The sequence below is a fragment of the Labeo rohita genome, chromosome 11 (assembly GCF_022985175.1).
Source record: "Labeo rohita strain BAU-BD-2019 chromosome 11, IGBB_LRoh.1.0, whole genome shotgun sequence".
NCBI lineage: Eukaryota > Metazoa > Chordata > Actinopteri > Cypriniformes > Cyprinidae > Labeo > Labeo rohita.
In genome coordinates, this window is record NC_066879.1 from 11,626,569 (window position 1) to 11,644,684 (window position 18,116).

At 34.4% G+C, this 18,116-nt stretch overlaps 2 protein-coding genes and 1 long non-coding RNA gene across 3 annotated transcripts in view; 1 reads left to right on the forward strand and 2 right to left on the reverse strand.

Moving 5' to 3' along the window:
• Positions 1 to 18,116, forward strand: part of syn2b (synapsin IIb) — a 121,500-nt gene that overhangs the window by 61,520 nt on the left and 41,864 nt on the right. The window lies entirely within an intron of this gene.
• On the reverse strand, positions 8,109 to 10,263 carry LOC127173281 (metalloproteinase inhibitor 3-like). Its single transcript, XM_051123050.1, has 5 exons — positions 10,033 to 10,263; positions 9,413 to 9,486; positions 9,194 to 9,290; positions 8,718 to 8,819; positions 8,109 to 8,346 (listed from the first exon to the last, which is right to left on the reverse strand). The coding sequence occupies exons 1-4, from the start codon at positions 10,166 to 10,168 to the stop codon at positions 8,725 to 8,727; spliced, it is 402 nt and encodes a 133-aa protein (XP_050979007.1). The 5' UTR covers positions 10,169 to 10,263; the 3' UTR covers positions 8,109 to 8,346; positions 8,718 to 8,724.
• On the reverse strand, positions 13,666 to 15,893 carry LOC127173284 (uncharacterized). Its single transcript, XR_007828736.1, has 3 exons — positions 15,718 to 15,893; positions 15,081 to 15,147; positions 13,666 to 14,981 (listed from the first exon to the last, which is right to left on the reverse strand). It is a non-coding gene; the product is annotated as an uncharacterized LOC127173284 (long non-coding RNA).

An 18,116-nucleotide genomic window follows, 5' to 3' on the forward strand; every position in this document is an offset into this window, starting at 1 on the left:
TGAAACATGTAAAGTTGATGTAATATTTCCCAGTGTTAAACAAACCCTGCTCAGTGTTCATGTGTTTCCACACTACACACTCAAAAAAATATGTTGAATGAACATGATTTAATCGTAGCACCCATTATGCATCTAAACAAATCAATTAAACTTAATGTGATTCAAATGCATCAGTCTTACATGAATGAAACATGTAAAGTTGATGTAATATTTCCCAGTGTTAAACAAACCCTGCTCAGTGTTCATGTGTTTCCACACTACAGAGTGTTCAAGTAGCATTGACACAGTGTTGGAGTTAAGGAGATCATTATGTCATGATTGACCAATAATGATGAACACCTGCTGTTTACAAGCAGAATCACAGAATGAAAGAGAAACACAAGAATCATCCACAGCCAAAGATTAAATGAACTTAAATAAATGAAGACATTAAATCTCTGATTAAACAACTCCACAAAAAACATTACAGTTTGACTTGATTTCAGTCATATATCCACAAATATTATTTGAGAACATCTAAACAGAGGTTTTTTTATTAAAAAAAAAAAAAAGTTATTTGACCTCACCATCATTGCGATCAGGGTTTACTTTAGTTATACTCTTGACCTTTCATTTTTTTTGGGCTGCTGTAATAATGTGTATGAAGCACATCTATAACAGCAAATAAAAACAAGAAAAATAAAAATAAAAATCTGATTAGGTTTTTTTTTGGTTATTTTTTTTTTTTTGTTATTGGTTGTGTAATCATTATTATCCAGTGGCCTGATGCACTGATCTCATGCAGTAGTTAATCTATTAGTTTAATGTTTGCAACAGGCATATGAACTATTATGGAGGTTTATCTTATACACTAAACCTTAAAACTACGACATCACTTTGACACACACAGACATCAAGAGTCAGCATTTGAATCTCAACAATGGTGACATTCAACAGCTGCATGCTGGGTACCAGCAGATTATAAAACTCACCCATGACTCCCAGCATGCAGCTGTTGAATGTCACCATTGTTGAGATTCATATGCTGATTCTTGATGTCTGTGTGTGTCAAACTGATGCCATAGATTTCAAGGTTTAGTGTATAAGATAAACATCCATAATAGTTCATATGCCTGTTGTAAACATTATGAAAATAGACTAACCACTGCATGAGATCAGTGCATCAGACAACTGGATGTTAATGATTTCACAACCAATAAAAATTAACCAAAAACACCTAATCAGACTTCTTTTTGGCTTTTCATTTTGCTGTAATAGATGTGCTTCATACGCATAATTACAACAGCCAAAAAGAAATTAGAAAAAAAAAAAAAAAAGTCAAGAGGTCCAACTAAAGTAAACCCTGATCGCCATGATGGTGAGGTCAATTGAAATTTTAAAATAAATAAATAAATAAAATAAATAAAATTCTCAAATAATATTTGTGAATATATGACAGAAATCAAGTCAAACTGTAATGTTGTTTGTGGAGTTGTTTAATCAGAGATTTAATGTCTTCATTTATTTAAGTTCATTTTATCTTCGGCTGTGTCTGATTCTTGTGTTTCTCTTTCCTTCTGTGATTCTGCTTGTAAACAGCAGGTGTTCATCATTATTGGTCAATCATGACATAATGATCTCCTTAACTCCAACACTGTGTCAATGCTACTTGAACACTCTGTAGTGTGGCTGAAATGTACCCGTGTGTTTCCGCCCCAGTTCTGAGCATGTGCAGTGACTCACCAGAGAGAGTCGTTGATCTGAAGTGCCTCAGTCTCATTGAATCAACAAGTTCTTATCTAATTCATTTGATTATTTCTTAATTTAGTTTCAAATAACAAGAATGAATCACTTAACATAAGTAAACTTGTTTTATTCTTGTTAATCAGACATATTTGAATCAAGTAAGTGACTAGTTGACTTTTTTGAGTGAGCTGTCACGTTGAGTCCCCGTTACACATATGAAACAGTTTAATTGTTATTTGTGTAACTCCATGATAGCAGTCTTTTGTATGTATTTGTTGACTGCATTACAAAGCTTCAGTAAATGCTTAAATTCATTTTAAAGCATGTCTAAAGCATTCTGAAAAACAAAAGGGCAAACTTCTGCACTGACGAATGGCTGATGCACTTGAACTTCAGGGCATTTTGATCAAACAGGACGCTCCAGTACAGGGCGAGATCTGTAGAGATCACAGTTTAAGAAATGACTTAACTCTTACCTATGCTTGTAACATGACAACAACTGTTTACTGCTTAAAAAATAAATAAATACAGTAATTCAATAATGACAGTTTGTGGCTAGTACAAGTGCTGCAAGTAGAAATTGCAAACCAAAGAATGTAAATGAAACTTCCTTCTCTACCTAGAAAGTTTAATCATAAGAAGTTTTGAGAACTTCCTGTATGGCGTCTGGAATGTCCTTTTCAAAATAATTTATGCTTTAAACTTGAAAATCTTTAAAAAGCTTTCAAAGTATAGTCTGAACATGATCTGAACCCAGGATTTGCGACAATGCACAGTATGTGTTTGACAACACCCAAAACGGCAAAAAAACTTGTATTTAAACATCGCTGAACTCTGTATAATTCGGACTATGGTGAATGATTAATGTAAGAATTATTAATTATTATTATTAGGATTATTACCTCACAGTCACAGCCATTCTGATACAGGAACTGAGGAGATACTGTCCCAACGCTTCACAATGTCACATAAAGTAACAAAGATCATTCCTTAGGTGGAAAAATAAAACATAACATTTTTATTAACACTTTACAATAAGTTTCATTAGTTGACATTAACTAAGAATGAACAATTCTTTGACAGCATTTATTAATCTTAGTTAACGTTTATTTCAGCATTTAATAATGCATTATTAAAATCACAAGTTCTGTTTGTGAACATTAGTTTGTGCAATGTGAATTAACGTAAATAAACAATGAACAACTGTATTTTAACTAACATTAACAAAAATTAATAAATGGTGTAATAAATGTATTGTTCATTGTTTGTTCATGTTAGTTAATACATTAAGTAATGTTAACAAATGACACTTTATTGTAGAGTGTTACCCATTTTTCTTATGTATATCTATTTATTTTACATAATTTTACAACATGTACAACTTTTTGAACCTGGAGTACCTAAAGATGTCAGCCGAAGGTGGATGTCCTTGGTTTTGGCTTTTCTGAGGTCAGCCTGGCTCTTATGCCTCCAAACTGCCCTTTGGAGATGGATGTGAGCTGAGGCATAAATCCCTCTCATAATATTTCACGCTTCCTGTAGAGATGACAGGGTTTGCCCAAATTTGCCATCTAATTAGCTCCTGACCAAAGCCATAACACTGCTGAATAATGCAAGCTGAATAATGCAAGCCAATGCAAGCTTGACATGACATGTCAGAATCTTCTGTAAAATATGGCGAACCCTGAAAGTCTTCGTAGTTCATGGATGGTTGAGGGAAAGGGCCAAATGCTGACTGCTTGTGCCTTCCCCGTTCCATCTTAACACCATCAGCTTTGATAATTTAACCCAGAAATTGAATAGATGGCTTATGGAACTCACTTCTCAAGCTTAAGGTATAGGCTGTTCACATATCATAACCTGATATTCATAGTTTCTTGTTGGTGTGATGAAGACGGTCTTCCATTCACCTCCCCTCTGACTTAGGATGAGGTTGTACAGGACATGCAGGTCCAGCTTGGTGACATTAAAGGTTCTTCAAAGCTTCTCCAGAGCTGCTGGAATCGTGGGCAGTGGTAATTGATGGTATACTGGTTAAAGGCACAATAATCAATATAGGGCCACAGACCCCCATCCTTCTTAGCCACAAAGAAGAAATTGTCGATAATGTGTCTAAAATGTAAGTCAGTTAATATTAACTGCTTGTTTATTGAACTACTGTTGTATAAAATCAGTGTCACATTTGCAATCATGCTGGTGCTTAGTCGTGTGATATACAGTATCATAAGGAATATACAATATTTATCTCTTTTTTTTTTGTACCACAGTATGTTTGTTCATGTTTGTTTCTTTGTGTGTGCTGTTGCGCCTATTAGTTCAGATTTTTCCACGAGTCAAATAGACTGCACAAGCCTTAACTGACACAGCCGTGATACTGTCCATTATCAGTGACCATTTACACTGAAAGTATTAAAATTAGAATCATTCTCACCAAAGTTTCAGTGCTGCCCTAGTTATTGTTTGTTATTGATGTTTTAATCAGATTACTTGTCCGGTCGGGCAAGTACAATACTCTGTCACTTGCCCCTTCACAAAATCCACTTGTCCTGGACAAGCGGATAAGTGTTAAAGTCAAGCCCTGCATTGGATGCGTGAGCTCACATTTGCATAGGCCGTACTACCAGAATTCGTGATTGGTTGACAGCAAATTTCAAATAATAAATGGAGCGATAAAATAACATTATGAACCAGCTGGTTGAAATATATATATATATATATATATATATCATCATATATGCTTGACAGTGCATTCAGTAGTTCACTTTAACCTTAGCCTTCTAAGACAACTGTGTAGTAATTAAGTAACTATAACATACATAAAGATGTATTTGAATGCTACTTGAAGTAGGTGGGTCAAAAAGAACTCCAAAGTTCATCTAACTGTATTTGATGTAATTTAATATAGAATACATTGCAATTAACATGCATAAATGAAACATTTAAAAACATTACATGAAGTTTGCACTGAAGTCTATTTATAAGTGTATTTTTTTGTTTGATAAGTACTTTAAAGTGATGCTCGTGATGTTTGGTATTTTTAGGTCCCTTTGGTTGAAACCTTTGGTATATAGTACATATATATGATATTTACACACTACATGGTTGAGTATATAGTGCGCAAGTACATAGTGTATAGTACGTCATTTGCGATGCAACTACAGACACGTGGGCGACCAAAATGCCCACGGGCATATGATGGAGACCATTGGTTTATTTGGATATTTTGTTTATTATTATTTATATGCAAAGTACAGTTTGTAGTTTTCCTGTGGACATAAAGCAATCCAATGTTCTCTATAACTAAAGTCAAGCTTTTTAGGCCCTGTGCAAAGATGGTGTGTGGGGGCCCCTTTCTTATCATCTCATGTGCTATGACATTTATCACTCTTTTAAAGAAATTATATCGAAAAGAACATATTTCAATATTACAAATAAATAGATTGTTAAATAAATATATTGTATAATATTGTTTTTTATATATTTTATCTCTTAAAATTGTCTTATGTCAGCACACTTTGCATGTTATTTCAGTGTTTAGAGTAAGATAAGAATTTTAATAATAAATTCATTCAGTGGACACAACCTGCCTGTATACACACTGCATTTCAATATATCACCTCTATAATGCAATTTAAAAATCATTATCAGCATTGTACAGACAAGCTAATATGTTGTTTCTGTGGTTTCTATAGTCAAGCAGACATCTCAATTTTCTGTTGTCTGATGTGGCTGTGGTTCTGTTGAAAGGAGCCTTAAATGTTTTTTTTTTGTACTCATCAGAAGATAAAAGTAAAAAACAATATGAGTTTTGCCACTAAGAACATCCAAATTTATATAAACATACTTACATAAAATTCCCATTAAATGCACACAGATGCTTTTACATACAAAACAGTTTAATGGTTAATTGCATGTCCCCAAGATAACCATGTTTTGTATGCATTTGTTAACTGCATTGCAAAGCTTCAGTGAAATGTTTAAATTAATGTATTAAACATGTTTTAACCCTTGTGCAACCTTTTGGACATTTTTGTCCTTTTCAGTCTTGTTTTTTTTTTTTTTTTTTGTGATAATTGTGCCTGTGTTATTACCACCTGCATACATTTTGCTACAGATTTCACCTCCATTTCCTTTAATAAATCTATTTTGCACTAGTTAAAAAAAAAAAAAAAAAAAAAAAAAAAAAAAAAAATCCTCTCAGCACCTTTTGGACAAAAATGTCCCCGCTGAAATCCATTAAAACTGCTATTTTAAAATCACAGTGCTATTCAACTGTAAAATTATGCTATTTTTGTTAATAGACTTTCATTCTGTTGGCAAACTTCAAAATTATTTTTTTTAAACATTTTTTACCAGATGGTGCCATTTTTTTCAGGTTTGGCTTAATGCAGATTAATGCTACATGAACATGCATTTGAGCTGATGAACTGAATTGGCTTGTTGTCGACATGCTTAAACGTCTGGAAAGGGAAAAAAAAATACAAGAAAATATTTGTTGTTAAGAACTATTTTATTGGCAAATTTTGAATTTGAAAATGATGTGGCAAGTAGATTTTCTCATCTTGATAAGTTTGATACTGTATGCATTTAATCCAAGCTGAGTGCTGTTCACCTGTTCAGTGATCTTAGCTCGAATCACTAATTGGTAAAATAGACAGATGTGACAAAAATGTGTTAATTATTATTATCTTTTATTTTTTTTTTAAATGTTCCTGGGTTACATTACATTTTCTCTGAAGCAAAAACATATGTATATATTTTGCATTTCAAGTTTGCCAAGATTAAAAACAATAGAAGATATTTGAAAGAATTGAAAATGGAACTAAACAATATTGTAGGCCATTAAAAAATTCTCAATAATTTATGTATTAAATAAAGTCATATAGGTTTATATAGGTTTAAGTCATTAAGATTATTATAAACATTATATCATAAAGATCAAATAATGTCTTGCACTATAATTAAGTAAACTTACTAACTTCAAATAAAGTTTATGGCTTACGTCTTATTTTTGTAGTGGTTTGATCACGGTACTCTCCATAAACGTTATGTGTATTCATGAAGAGCAGGGGTGTGAAGTTCACCCAAATTCTTGAATTGATTTTGCTTGACAAGCCTCTCAAGGCTGGTTCTCTCAGTTGGTTGTGCATCTTTTTCTTCCAAACTTTTTCCTTCCACTCAACTTCCTGTTAACATGCTTGGATACAGCACTCTGTGAACAGCCAGCTTCTTTGGCAATGAATGTTTGTGGCTTACCCTCCTTGTGAAGGGTGTCAATGATTGTCTTCTGGACAACTGTCAGATCAGCAGTCTTCCCCATGATTGTGTAGCCTAGTGAACCAAACTGAGAGATCATTTTGAAGGCTCAGGAAACCTTTGCAGGTGTTTTGAGATGATTAGCTGATTGGCATGCCACCATGTCCTAGTTTGTTAAGATAGTGAATTGGTGGGTTTTTGTTAAATGTGAGCCAAAATCATCAAAATTAAAAGTACCAAAGACTTAAACTACTTCTATCTGTGTGCGTTGAATTTATTTAATACACGAGTTTCACAATTTGAGTTGAATTACTGAAATAAATGAACTTTTCCACGACATTCTAATTTATTGAGAAAATTCATGGACTACATAGTTGAGTACATAGTGCGTAAGTACATAGTTTATAGTGTGTCATTTAGGATGCAACTACAGACATGAAGTGACCAAAAGCCCACGGGCATATGTTGGAGACCACTGCTTTATTCTGTTTGGATGTTTTGGTCATTATTTATTTATTATGTATTTGGACCACTATCATCATTATCTATATGCAAAGTACAGTTTGCAGTTTTCCTGTAGACATAAAGCAATTCAATGTTCTTTGGATATGCTGATTCTTGGGCCCTATGCAAATATGGTGTGTGGGGAGTCCTTTCTCATCATCTAATGATCCATGCCATTTATCACTCTTTTTTTAAGTAATAATATTGGGAGGGTGGGGGTTGGGGGGAACACATTTCACTCACTGATTCAGTAACTGCTGGTTTTCCCCCGCTTACGATCCCTGTATACAGGCCACAAAAATTCAGTGAAATACAAGCATAATTTGAAATAAGTTGACATTTTAAATGCAAGAAATGCTCATTTTAGTTTGTCATATTTTTTCTCCAAAAGAATCCATTTATTTGTCCACTGAATGACAAGTTGTTTCTAGTGAAGCAGACATCTGAATGTACGTAACATCATTTCCTGTTGTCTGATTTAGCTGTGGTTCTTTTGAAAGGAACCTTGACTGTTTCTTTTGTCATTATAATTTATTAAAATTTCCTTTCTGATATAAGCCATTGCCACTGGGAACATCAAATTTATATATGCTTACATTTCCCATTAAATACACATAGACACATTTACATTCAAAACAGTTTAATGGTTAATTGCATATTCCCATGAAAATAATGTTTTGTATGTATTTGTTGACTGCATTGCAAAGCTTAAGTAAAATGTTTAAATTTTACTTTAAAATGTTCTAAGAGTTCTAAGCATTCTGAAAAACAAAAGGGCAAGCTTCCACATTGACGGATGGCTGGTGCACTTGGTCTTCAGGGCATTTTGATCAAACAGGACGCTCCAGTACAGGCTGAGATCTGTAGAGATCACAGTTTGAGAGATGACTGAACTCTTATCTTTGCTTATAGCATGACAACAACCGTTTTAGCACTTTGAAAACTACAGTAAATCAATAATGACAGTTTGTGGCTGGTACAAGGACTGCAAGTAGAAATTACAAACCCAAGTATGCAAATGAAACTTCCATCTCTACCTAGAAAGTTTAATCATAAGAAGTGTTGAGAACTTCCTGTATGGCATCAGGAATGTCCCTTTCAAATTAATTTATGCTTTAAACATGGAAAACTTTAAAAAAAGTTTTGACAAGCATACATGATCTGAACCCAGGATTTGCGACAATGCAGTGAAAAATGATTTAAAATTAAAAGAAAATGATTTAGATTATTACCTCAAAGTCACAGCCATTCTGACACAGGAACTGAGGAGATACTGTTCCAACCCTTCACAAGGCTACATAAATTAACTCCCATCACTCCATCCATGACAGATCCTTAGGTGGAAAAAAAAACAAATATAGCATTTTTCTTATGTATCTCTATTAATTTTACATCTAAAGCTCATTTTACAATATATACAACTCTTTTGTACCTATAGTACCTAGAAATGTGGAGGATGGAATCAATCTGAAGCTAAAGAATTGAAGTTGAATAACTGAAGACACCATGGAATTGACTGTGAAATCTGTCAACTTAAACTGCCCAAAATCAGCAGACTGGCTCTGACTTTCAGCAACTACTGTCAACTCATCCAGACTGCAAATAGGGGTAGTGTATACCAGCCTTAATAGATGTTCACAACCAGCATCAGGAATCAGGGTGTTCAGTTTCAACTCAAAATCTGACTTCAGATAATTAATGATTTTACCTCCCAGCAGATACTCCCCGTTTTTCAGAGTGATGCCACATGAAGTTTGAGGTGAGTGGATGAACTGAACTGGCTTGTTGTCGGTTTGCTTAAACGTCTGGAGAAAAAAAAAAAAAAAGAAAAAAAAAAGGAAACATTTTTTGTTAAGAAAGATTGGCACAGTGGCAAATACTGGCAAATTTTGAATTAGAAAATTATGTGACAAGTACATTTTCTCACCTTAATGAGTTTGATACCATATGTAGTTCCACTATTAGTGCTTTTCACCTGTCCAGTGATGTTAGCTCGAATCACTAATTGGTAAAATAGTGTGACAAAAAAAAAAAAAAAAAAAAAAAAGTTAATTTTATTTATTTTATTTTTTTTTTATGTTCCTAGATTACATTACATTTTGTCAGAAGCAAAAACATATGTTCATATTTTGCATTTCAAGTTTGCCAAGATTCATCACAAAAGAAGACACTTGAAAGAATTGGAAAGGGAACCAAACAACGTTGGAGCCTGTTAAAAAAATTCTCAAAATACATTTATTTTGTTCAAGAAAGTCATATAAGTGTATGTTGGTTAAAGTCATTAAGATTTATTTGAATAATTTCTTTTACTATAATTAAGAAAACCTACTAACTTCAAATAAAGCTTATGGCTAATTTTTTAATGATTTGATTACAGTACTCTCCATAAACCTTATGTGTGGTTCAGTAATTCAAGTAATTGAACTAATGTAAATGCAAGAAACATTTTGTAACATCTAATTTTAAAGCAGCATATATCCTAAAGATTTGTATGTGGCACCAACAGTATAATTCCTGTTTAATTAGCTATAAAAGTGTTTAACATACCTGTGTCAGAATTGCAGTATTTCTGTTGTGGACTTCTTTGAATACATCTGCAGCCCTCGGCCACCTGCTCGTTCAGTCCCACAGACAGGAAGAACAGCAGCCCTAGAGTCACAGCAGCAGACAGCGGGACACGCATCCTCTCACTCACACTCTTACAGCGCAAACAATAAATTCACGTTCTTGGCCAACTAGACTTTCTTTGTCTCTCTCTCTCTCTCTCTCTCTCTCTCTAAAGATATCTAAATTGTAGTGGCATCTTATATAGCTCTTATGTCTCCCACCCATCTAATCTCACAAATCCCACCTCTTGTACAGACACGCACATCATCACTCAAGTGTGTTCATGAAGAGCAGGGCTGTCAAACTCAGTTCCTGGAGGGCCACAGCCCTACAGAGTTTTGTTCCAACCAGACAAATCAGGTAGTTTCCAAATAAGCCTGAATGACCTGATTAGCTGGATCAGGTGTGTTTAATTAGGGATGGGATACATTATTAACGAGAAGGAATAACTGACTATTGTTACCAATCAAATGAAATCAGTGTAAACTAAATCTGTCTTAGTACTGCACAGCTCAGAAGCTGCATGAAGTGATATTTAAAGGTGGTAAAAATGCATTTACAATTGCTATGAGTTTAATGTTATGAGATTAATATTCTAAATATAAAATTCTGAATCTAGAAATATGAAATAGGGGGGGGAATGAAATAATAGGCCTACTTTTGGGAAACTAAAATAGCCAGTAGGTGGCAGGAAGTCTTAAAGATTGAGTCACCGAATCATTTATGAAGCGATTAATAATGGAACCAGAAAAGGATGGTGAGGTCTGTAGAAGGAGACATGAAGGGAAGGGGCTATACAGTACTGAGATGGTAAGTATAAATGGTATGTGACTGCATTTAATTGTTTCTCCTGATCAGGGAAATAGCTGAACATGCACTGAGAGGAAGTGAGTCCCGTGGTGGGTTGTTTGAGGGAATTTTGTGTGTACCCAGCCCAGGTAAGGTATTGTGAAAACTTCAAAATGGTGTTTAGGTACCACCAGCCAATGAGTTAATCTGACAGTTAGCAATTCCCAGTTATCAATGTGGTAGTTCTGCTCCACCGGGAACAGTTTCATAGAAGGAAGGCACATGGATGGAGTCTTGATGCTTTGCCCTGCAAAACTTTTCTCAAGGCTTCTTTGAGTTGTTGGAATGGTTGTTGCTGTGGCGGTTGCTGGTGTCCAAGACAGAGGCTTGGTCTTGTTACAGACCATGAAAGTTAATAGAGAGGCTAAACTAACGGAAATTCATCAAAGATGACTGACAATTAGCACACAGTTTGGATTGACAGTATGGTTGTGTTCTGGGCAAAGAACCCTATGCAAATAAATTGTGTGAAGGCCACAGTTACCTGAAAGAGCTTAGGCAACATGTTATCAATACCTGAAACTTAAGCAACAAGGAAAGCCTAAAGCAGTAAGCATGTTGAATCCATCCAGATGACACTGTTATCATATGAATAACCTCTAGTAGCAAAATGTACATACTTTAAGTAACAAGCATGTTACTGATATACTAGATAGCTAGTTGTTGATTTAAATCAACAACAGTTAAAAGAACAAGCATCTCAATGTGGTAACCAGGAACTAGAATGTACCAGTAAGCCTAAAGCAACAAGCATGTTACTCAACAAGCCTTAAGCAACGAGTAATATTTGCCAATACCCTGATAGCTTTTAAGTAATAAGAATAAAAGAGGAAACCTAAGCTTAGCTTTGTTAAGAAATTCAGAAATGAATGGAGGGTAAACATTTAGCCAGCTGTGATATGGATGCTCGATTCCCTTCTTTAAAATCTATTAGCTTATATCGATCAATGGAGCAAATTCACCTTCAAGTTCACAAACTTGAATCTGGTGAGAAATTCATGTGGGGAATGAATCCCTCTTATAATATTCCTGATTGCACACTTCTTACAGAGATGACACATTTTGCCCCCTAAATTTGCTGTCTAATTAGCTACTGAGTAAAGCTATGAAGCTGCTAAATAATACTGAATAGGCCTTATATAGGGATGCTGTAATAGATGTCTTTTTCCTATAGATAGTCATGGATGCAAGCTTGACATGACCTGCCAGAACTAACGCTATCCATGATTTATAAATGAATCTTCTGTAAACGCTGGCCAACCCTGAAAATCTTTGTAGTTTCTAGATGGTTGAGGGAGAGAGCCAATTGCTGACTGCTTGTACCTTGCCCTGCTCCATCTTAACACCATCAGAATTAATAATGTAACCCAGAAATTGAATAGATGGCTTATGGAACTCACGTTTTCTCAAGCTTGAAGTATAGGCTGCTCACATTACATAACGCAATATTCATAATGTTGGGTGGGATGAAGGCGGTCTTCCATTCATCTCCCCCGATTTAGGATGAAGTTGTATGGGCCATGCAGGTCCAGTTTTGTAAAAATAAAGGTTCTTTAAAGCTTCTCCAGAGCTTCTTGGCCACAAAGAAGAAACTGGAAATGGCAGGGGATGTAGAAGTGTGGAAGTATCCTTGGCACAGAGCCACTTCTATGTATTCCTCCATGGCCTTCTAGGATAAATAATGAATAAACTCTCCCTTTGGGTAAAGGTGCACCGAGAATGTTGCACCCGGATGAAAGTTGAAGGCACAGTCCCAGTTCTTTTATTTGAAGGTGTTATAATACAGAGTAATTACCTAATTAAATACTTAGTATTTGCCATTGTGCTTACATGAAAAAAAATGTACTGGCCATGTAATTACGTTATGGAACAGCCTGTCGTTACAGTTTGTAATTATGTATTAGGCAGCCACTGTTACACATATGTAACAGACAGCTACATATGTACCCAAAAGACTGTTGCATATGTGTTGCACACTTTATACAACGTAATTAAAAATGTAAGTACACAGACATAAGATACTTAAAATAAAGTGTATCAAGATTGCACTTAAGTGTACAAGTAGCTGTCTAACAGACTCGGCCTGTTACATATGTGGAACTGTAGCTGCCTATTACATCTACATAATTACAAACTGTAATTACAGGCTGTTCCATAACTTAGTTACATGGTAAGTACATTTTGTTTCATGTAAGTACAATGGTTACTACTAAGTACTTAATTAGGTAATTACTCTGTATTACGGACACCTTAAAATAAAGTGTTGCTTTGTACATACAGACAAGTGTGGGTAATAACAGCTACTTATTATAATAATATTAATAATAACAACAACAACAACATTTTAGGGTAGTCGAGGGTAGAACAACCAGGGCCCCTCACATGCCAGAGCCCTATGCACAAAGTCACCCTTTTCCCCCCCACTTATGATGCCCCTGTATACAGGCCACAAAAATTAAGTGAAAAACAAGCAATATTTTGGTTAAAAGTTTAAATGCAAAAATGCTGTTTATATTTATTTGTTGTCATTCAGAGGAAACACTCTACCTGTATACACACACTGCATTTCAATATAACGCCTCTATAACGCAATTTCAAAATCATTATCTGCTTTCTGCATTGTACAGACAAGGCAAAATATTGTTTCTATGGTTTCTAGTGAAGTAGACATCTTGATGTAACATAATTTCCTGTTGTCTGATATGACTATGGTTCTGTTGAAAGTTTTTTTTTTTTTTTTTTTTTTTTTTTACTTCCTTTTTTAACCCAATGTTCATTAGAAGATAAAAGCGAAAAACAATACCAGATGACTGCATTTGATATAAAGCATTCCCAAGAAGAACATCCAAATTTATACAGTATAAACATGCTTACATTTCCCATTAAATACACATAGATGCTTTTACTTTCAAAACAGTTTAATGGTTAATTGCATATCTCCATGATAACAGTGTTTTGTATGCTGACTGCATTGCAAAGCTTTAGTAAAATGTTTGAATTAATTTAACTAATGTTCTAAGTGTTCTAAGCATTCTGAAAAACAAAAGGGCAAACTCTCACACTGACGAATGGTTGATGCACTTGGTCTTCAGGGCATTTTGATCAAACAGGATGCTCCAGTACAGGGCTAGATCCTGGACTGTCCTTTTTAAATTATTTTATGCTTTAAACAATGAAATCTTTATAAAAGTTTTGACAAGCGCACAAGATCTGAACCCAGGATTTGTAACAATGCAGACAGAGTATGTGTTTGACAACATCCAAAAGGACAGATAATTTGGATTTTAAAATCGCTGAACTCTGTATAATTCAGACTATAGTGAATTAGTATTGTAAGAAAATTATTTAGATTATTACAGCCATTCTGATACAGGAACTGAGGACAGACTGTCCCAACGCCGCACAAGGCTACATAAATTGACATTAATCACTCCATCCTTGACATATCCTTAGATGGGAAAAACAAACATAACATTTTTCTTATGTATCTCTATTATTTTACATCTAAAGCTCATTTTACAATATATACAACTTTTTTGTACCTAGAGATATCATCACTTATTGAACCCTCATGTCCTATTGAGATTCTTTAGTGTTTTTAGGTTTAAGGTCCTGGGTCATATTAATCTTTTCTTTGAGGACATTTAGTGTTTGCTAATGCAGTGTTATCAAGTTCTAAATGTGTTTTTGAGGTATTAAAAGAAACATGCGGCTTAATTGATCTAACTGGAATACTCTACGACTTCTGAACATGTTCACTATGCTGACCTCGTAAATGTTACAGAGAAAAACTGTTATAATACACAACTGAGGTTTACAAACTAACAGACTCTACTATTTCCAAACACAACAAACTCACAAAGAAACCTTGTTGCTAGGAGATGCATGATATGTGAAAAAAAGTGCTTTAAAATCAAATCAAAATATCAAATGTGTGATATATCTCCCAGCAGATACTCCTCATTTTCCAGATTGATGTGACATGAATTGTGATATGAGTGGATGAACTGAACTGCCTTTTGGTTGACTTGTTTAAAAATCTGGGGGGAAAAAAACAAACAAGAAAATATTTCTTGTTAAGTAAGATTTTATTGGCAAATTTTGAATTTGAAAATGATGTGGCAAGTACATTTTCTCACCTTGATAATTTCGATACCATATGTACTTTCACTCTCAGTGCTTTTCACCACTCCAGTGATCTTAGCTCTAATCAATAATTGGTAAAATAGTAAGATGTGACAACAAAATGTGTTAATTTTATTTATTTATTTTTTAAAATGTTCCTAGATTACTTTACATTTTGTCTGAAGCATAAACGTGTTCATATTTTGCATTTTAAGCTTGCCAAGATTAAACACAAAAGAAGACACTTTAAAGAATTGGAAAGGAAACCAAACAATATTGAAGCCCATTAAAATTTGCTCAAAATATCAAGAAAGTCATATAGTTTTATGTAGGTTAAAGTCATTAAGATTTATTTGAATAATGTCTTTCACTATAATTTAGATACTAACTTCAAATAAAGCTTATGGCTATTTTTGTAGTGATTCGATCACAGTACTCTCCATAAACCTTATATGTGGTTCAGTAATTCAAGTAATTGAACTATTGTAAATGAACAGAAATGCAAGAAACATCTCATAATGTATAATAATAAATAATTTCAATAATAATAAATGTAATAAATAATCTCATCTGATTTCAAAGCAACCTAAAGATTTGTATATGGCCCTTTAGCTGTTCATGTTTAATTAGCTATGAATGTGTTTAACATACCAGATTTGAGCACATATGCAGCCTTCGGCCACCTGATAGTTCAGTCCCACAGACAGGAAGAGCAGCAGCCCTAGAGTCACAGCAGCAGACAGCGGGACACGCATCCTCACACTCACATTCTTACAGCGCATGATTAAACAACAAATTCACGTTCTTGGCCAAGTCTCTCTCTCTCTTCAAAGATCTCTGAATCGTAGTGGGCATCTTATGTCTCCCACCCATCTAACCTCACAAACCCCACCTCTTGTACAGACACGCACATCAACACTCAAGTGTGTTCATGAAGAGCAGGGCTGTCAAACTCAGTTCCTGGAGGGCCACAGCCCTGCAGAGTTTCGTTCCAACCCTACTCCAACAGACAAAACATGTCGTTTTCAAATAAGCCTTAATGACCTGATTAGCTGGAACAGGTGTGTTTAATTAGGGTTGGAGCTAAACTCTGCAGGGCTGTGGCCCTGTTTAACACCCCTGATGAAGAGTCTAGTTTCACACAATGTAGGGGTGAGCGGGGCACAACCTAACGCAGGGTTAGGTGTAACACGCGAGGTTGAAATATTTCCACACACGCTAGCGTAACCAAATTTACAGCGTTTACTAGTTGCCATAGCAACACTATACAGAGAAAAAAGTGTGCCAAAATTCAAAAGCCTTTTGAAGATATCGCTGAATATTTATTTTACCATAGTAAAAGTAAATTTCTGGCTGAAGTAAGTTTTTCATCTCAGTTTTTAGTATTCATTCAAAATGAGACAAATCTGCTATTATTTTAATCTCCAGTCTGTTATTTATCAGTTTAGATCAGAAGACACTAACCACTTTTATATTCCAGTCGCGCTAATGCAGAAAGTTGTAACACTGCATTACAATCTGCCACGCTATTATTAAACTATGCTTTTCTATGACATTAGCAATATAATTTTCATTATATTCTTTTATGGATTTTAAAAAGAGACCACAAGAAACAGGTGAATAAAGATTGACAGTTTAATGTTGAGAAATTATTATTTCAAGAAATGTAAAGCATTTTGGCTCGTTTATGTGTCTCATGTTCTATGAGAGCTGTGTTTGGAGGGAGAGGAGTGTTGTTTTGAATGTCTGGATGTGTTTCATCTATTTGCGCACATTGTTTTTTAACTATACTGTATAGCTGTGTTTTGCAATCAGGGCCGTCCCATGCATGGTTGCAATCAGACAACATTTCAACATTTTAAGCTGTCATATGGTCATGTTACAACGTGCCCCTCACATGTTACAGTGTACACCACCTACGGGGCCTGTTGTCACTTTTCACTTCCTTTCTTTTGAGGTAAATAACAAAAATTAAAATAACAAAGATAAATAACAAAAAAATATGAAACAATGCTACATATTTGTACTAGACAAGTGTGAAAATAATGTGGATAAAAAATTATACTCTGAACCCCACATGGATTTACACAAACTGAGAGATTCAAAATATGTTAGGTTGTGCCCCGCGCTCCCCTATTAAAGACTGAGCAATAACTATGATGGCAGCACATGTGCTTAATCCTGCTTAAAAATAATAATAATAATAATAACTAAAAAATAAATAAATAAATAAAAAAACACTGCTACAGCCACATATACCCTTGTAAAAAATAGTGAAAAATAATGTGTACTTGTAATTAGGGTTGTCACAATACCATAAAAATGTCTTACAATACTGTAGCAGCTGAAATATCACAATACCAAGTACTATCACAATACATGTACTATGCAGTATTGTGTTAATTCATAATTCAAATCTGCAAAATACATATGTAAATGAAAACAGATGAGATTTTTCTCTGGCTATAGTTACCAATCAAATTAAATCAGTGTAAACAAAATTCATCTTAGTACTGCACAGTAACTCAGTAGCTGCATGAAGTGATATTTAGAGGTGGTAATAATGCATTTACACTGCAATTATAATTGCATAAATGTTATGAAATTAATGTTCTAAATATATAATTCTGAATCTAGAAATATGAAATGTCAAGGAAAAATTTAAATAATAGGCCTACTTTTAAATAGAAAACTAAAACAGCCAGTAGGTGGCAGCAAGTCTTAAAGATTGAGTCACTGAATCATTTATATAAGTGATTCGTTCAAGAACATTTCTCACCTAATATCATGAAATTTTTAAATCTGACTTTAGGGTATGTATATTAAAATGATGATGTGGGTGCTTCTGGATACAGATCAATCTGGATGGTTGCAATGAAACTCAGTTAGCAAGTTGGGTTTTTGACTTTGCATCCATGCTCTTTGTGGTAACCAGGTACTAGAATGTTGCAATAATAGCCATAAGACTAAAGCAACAAGCATGTTACTTAAAGAGCCTTAAGCAACGAGCAATATTTGCCAATACCCTGATAGCTTTTAAGTAATGAGAA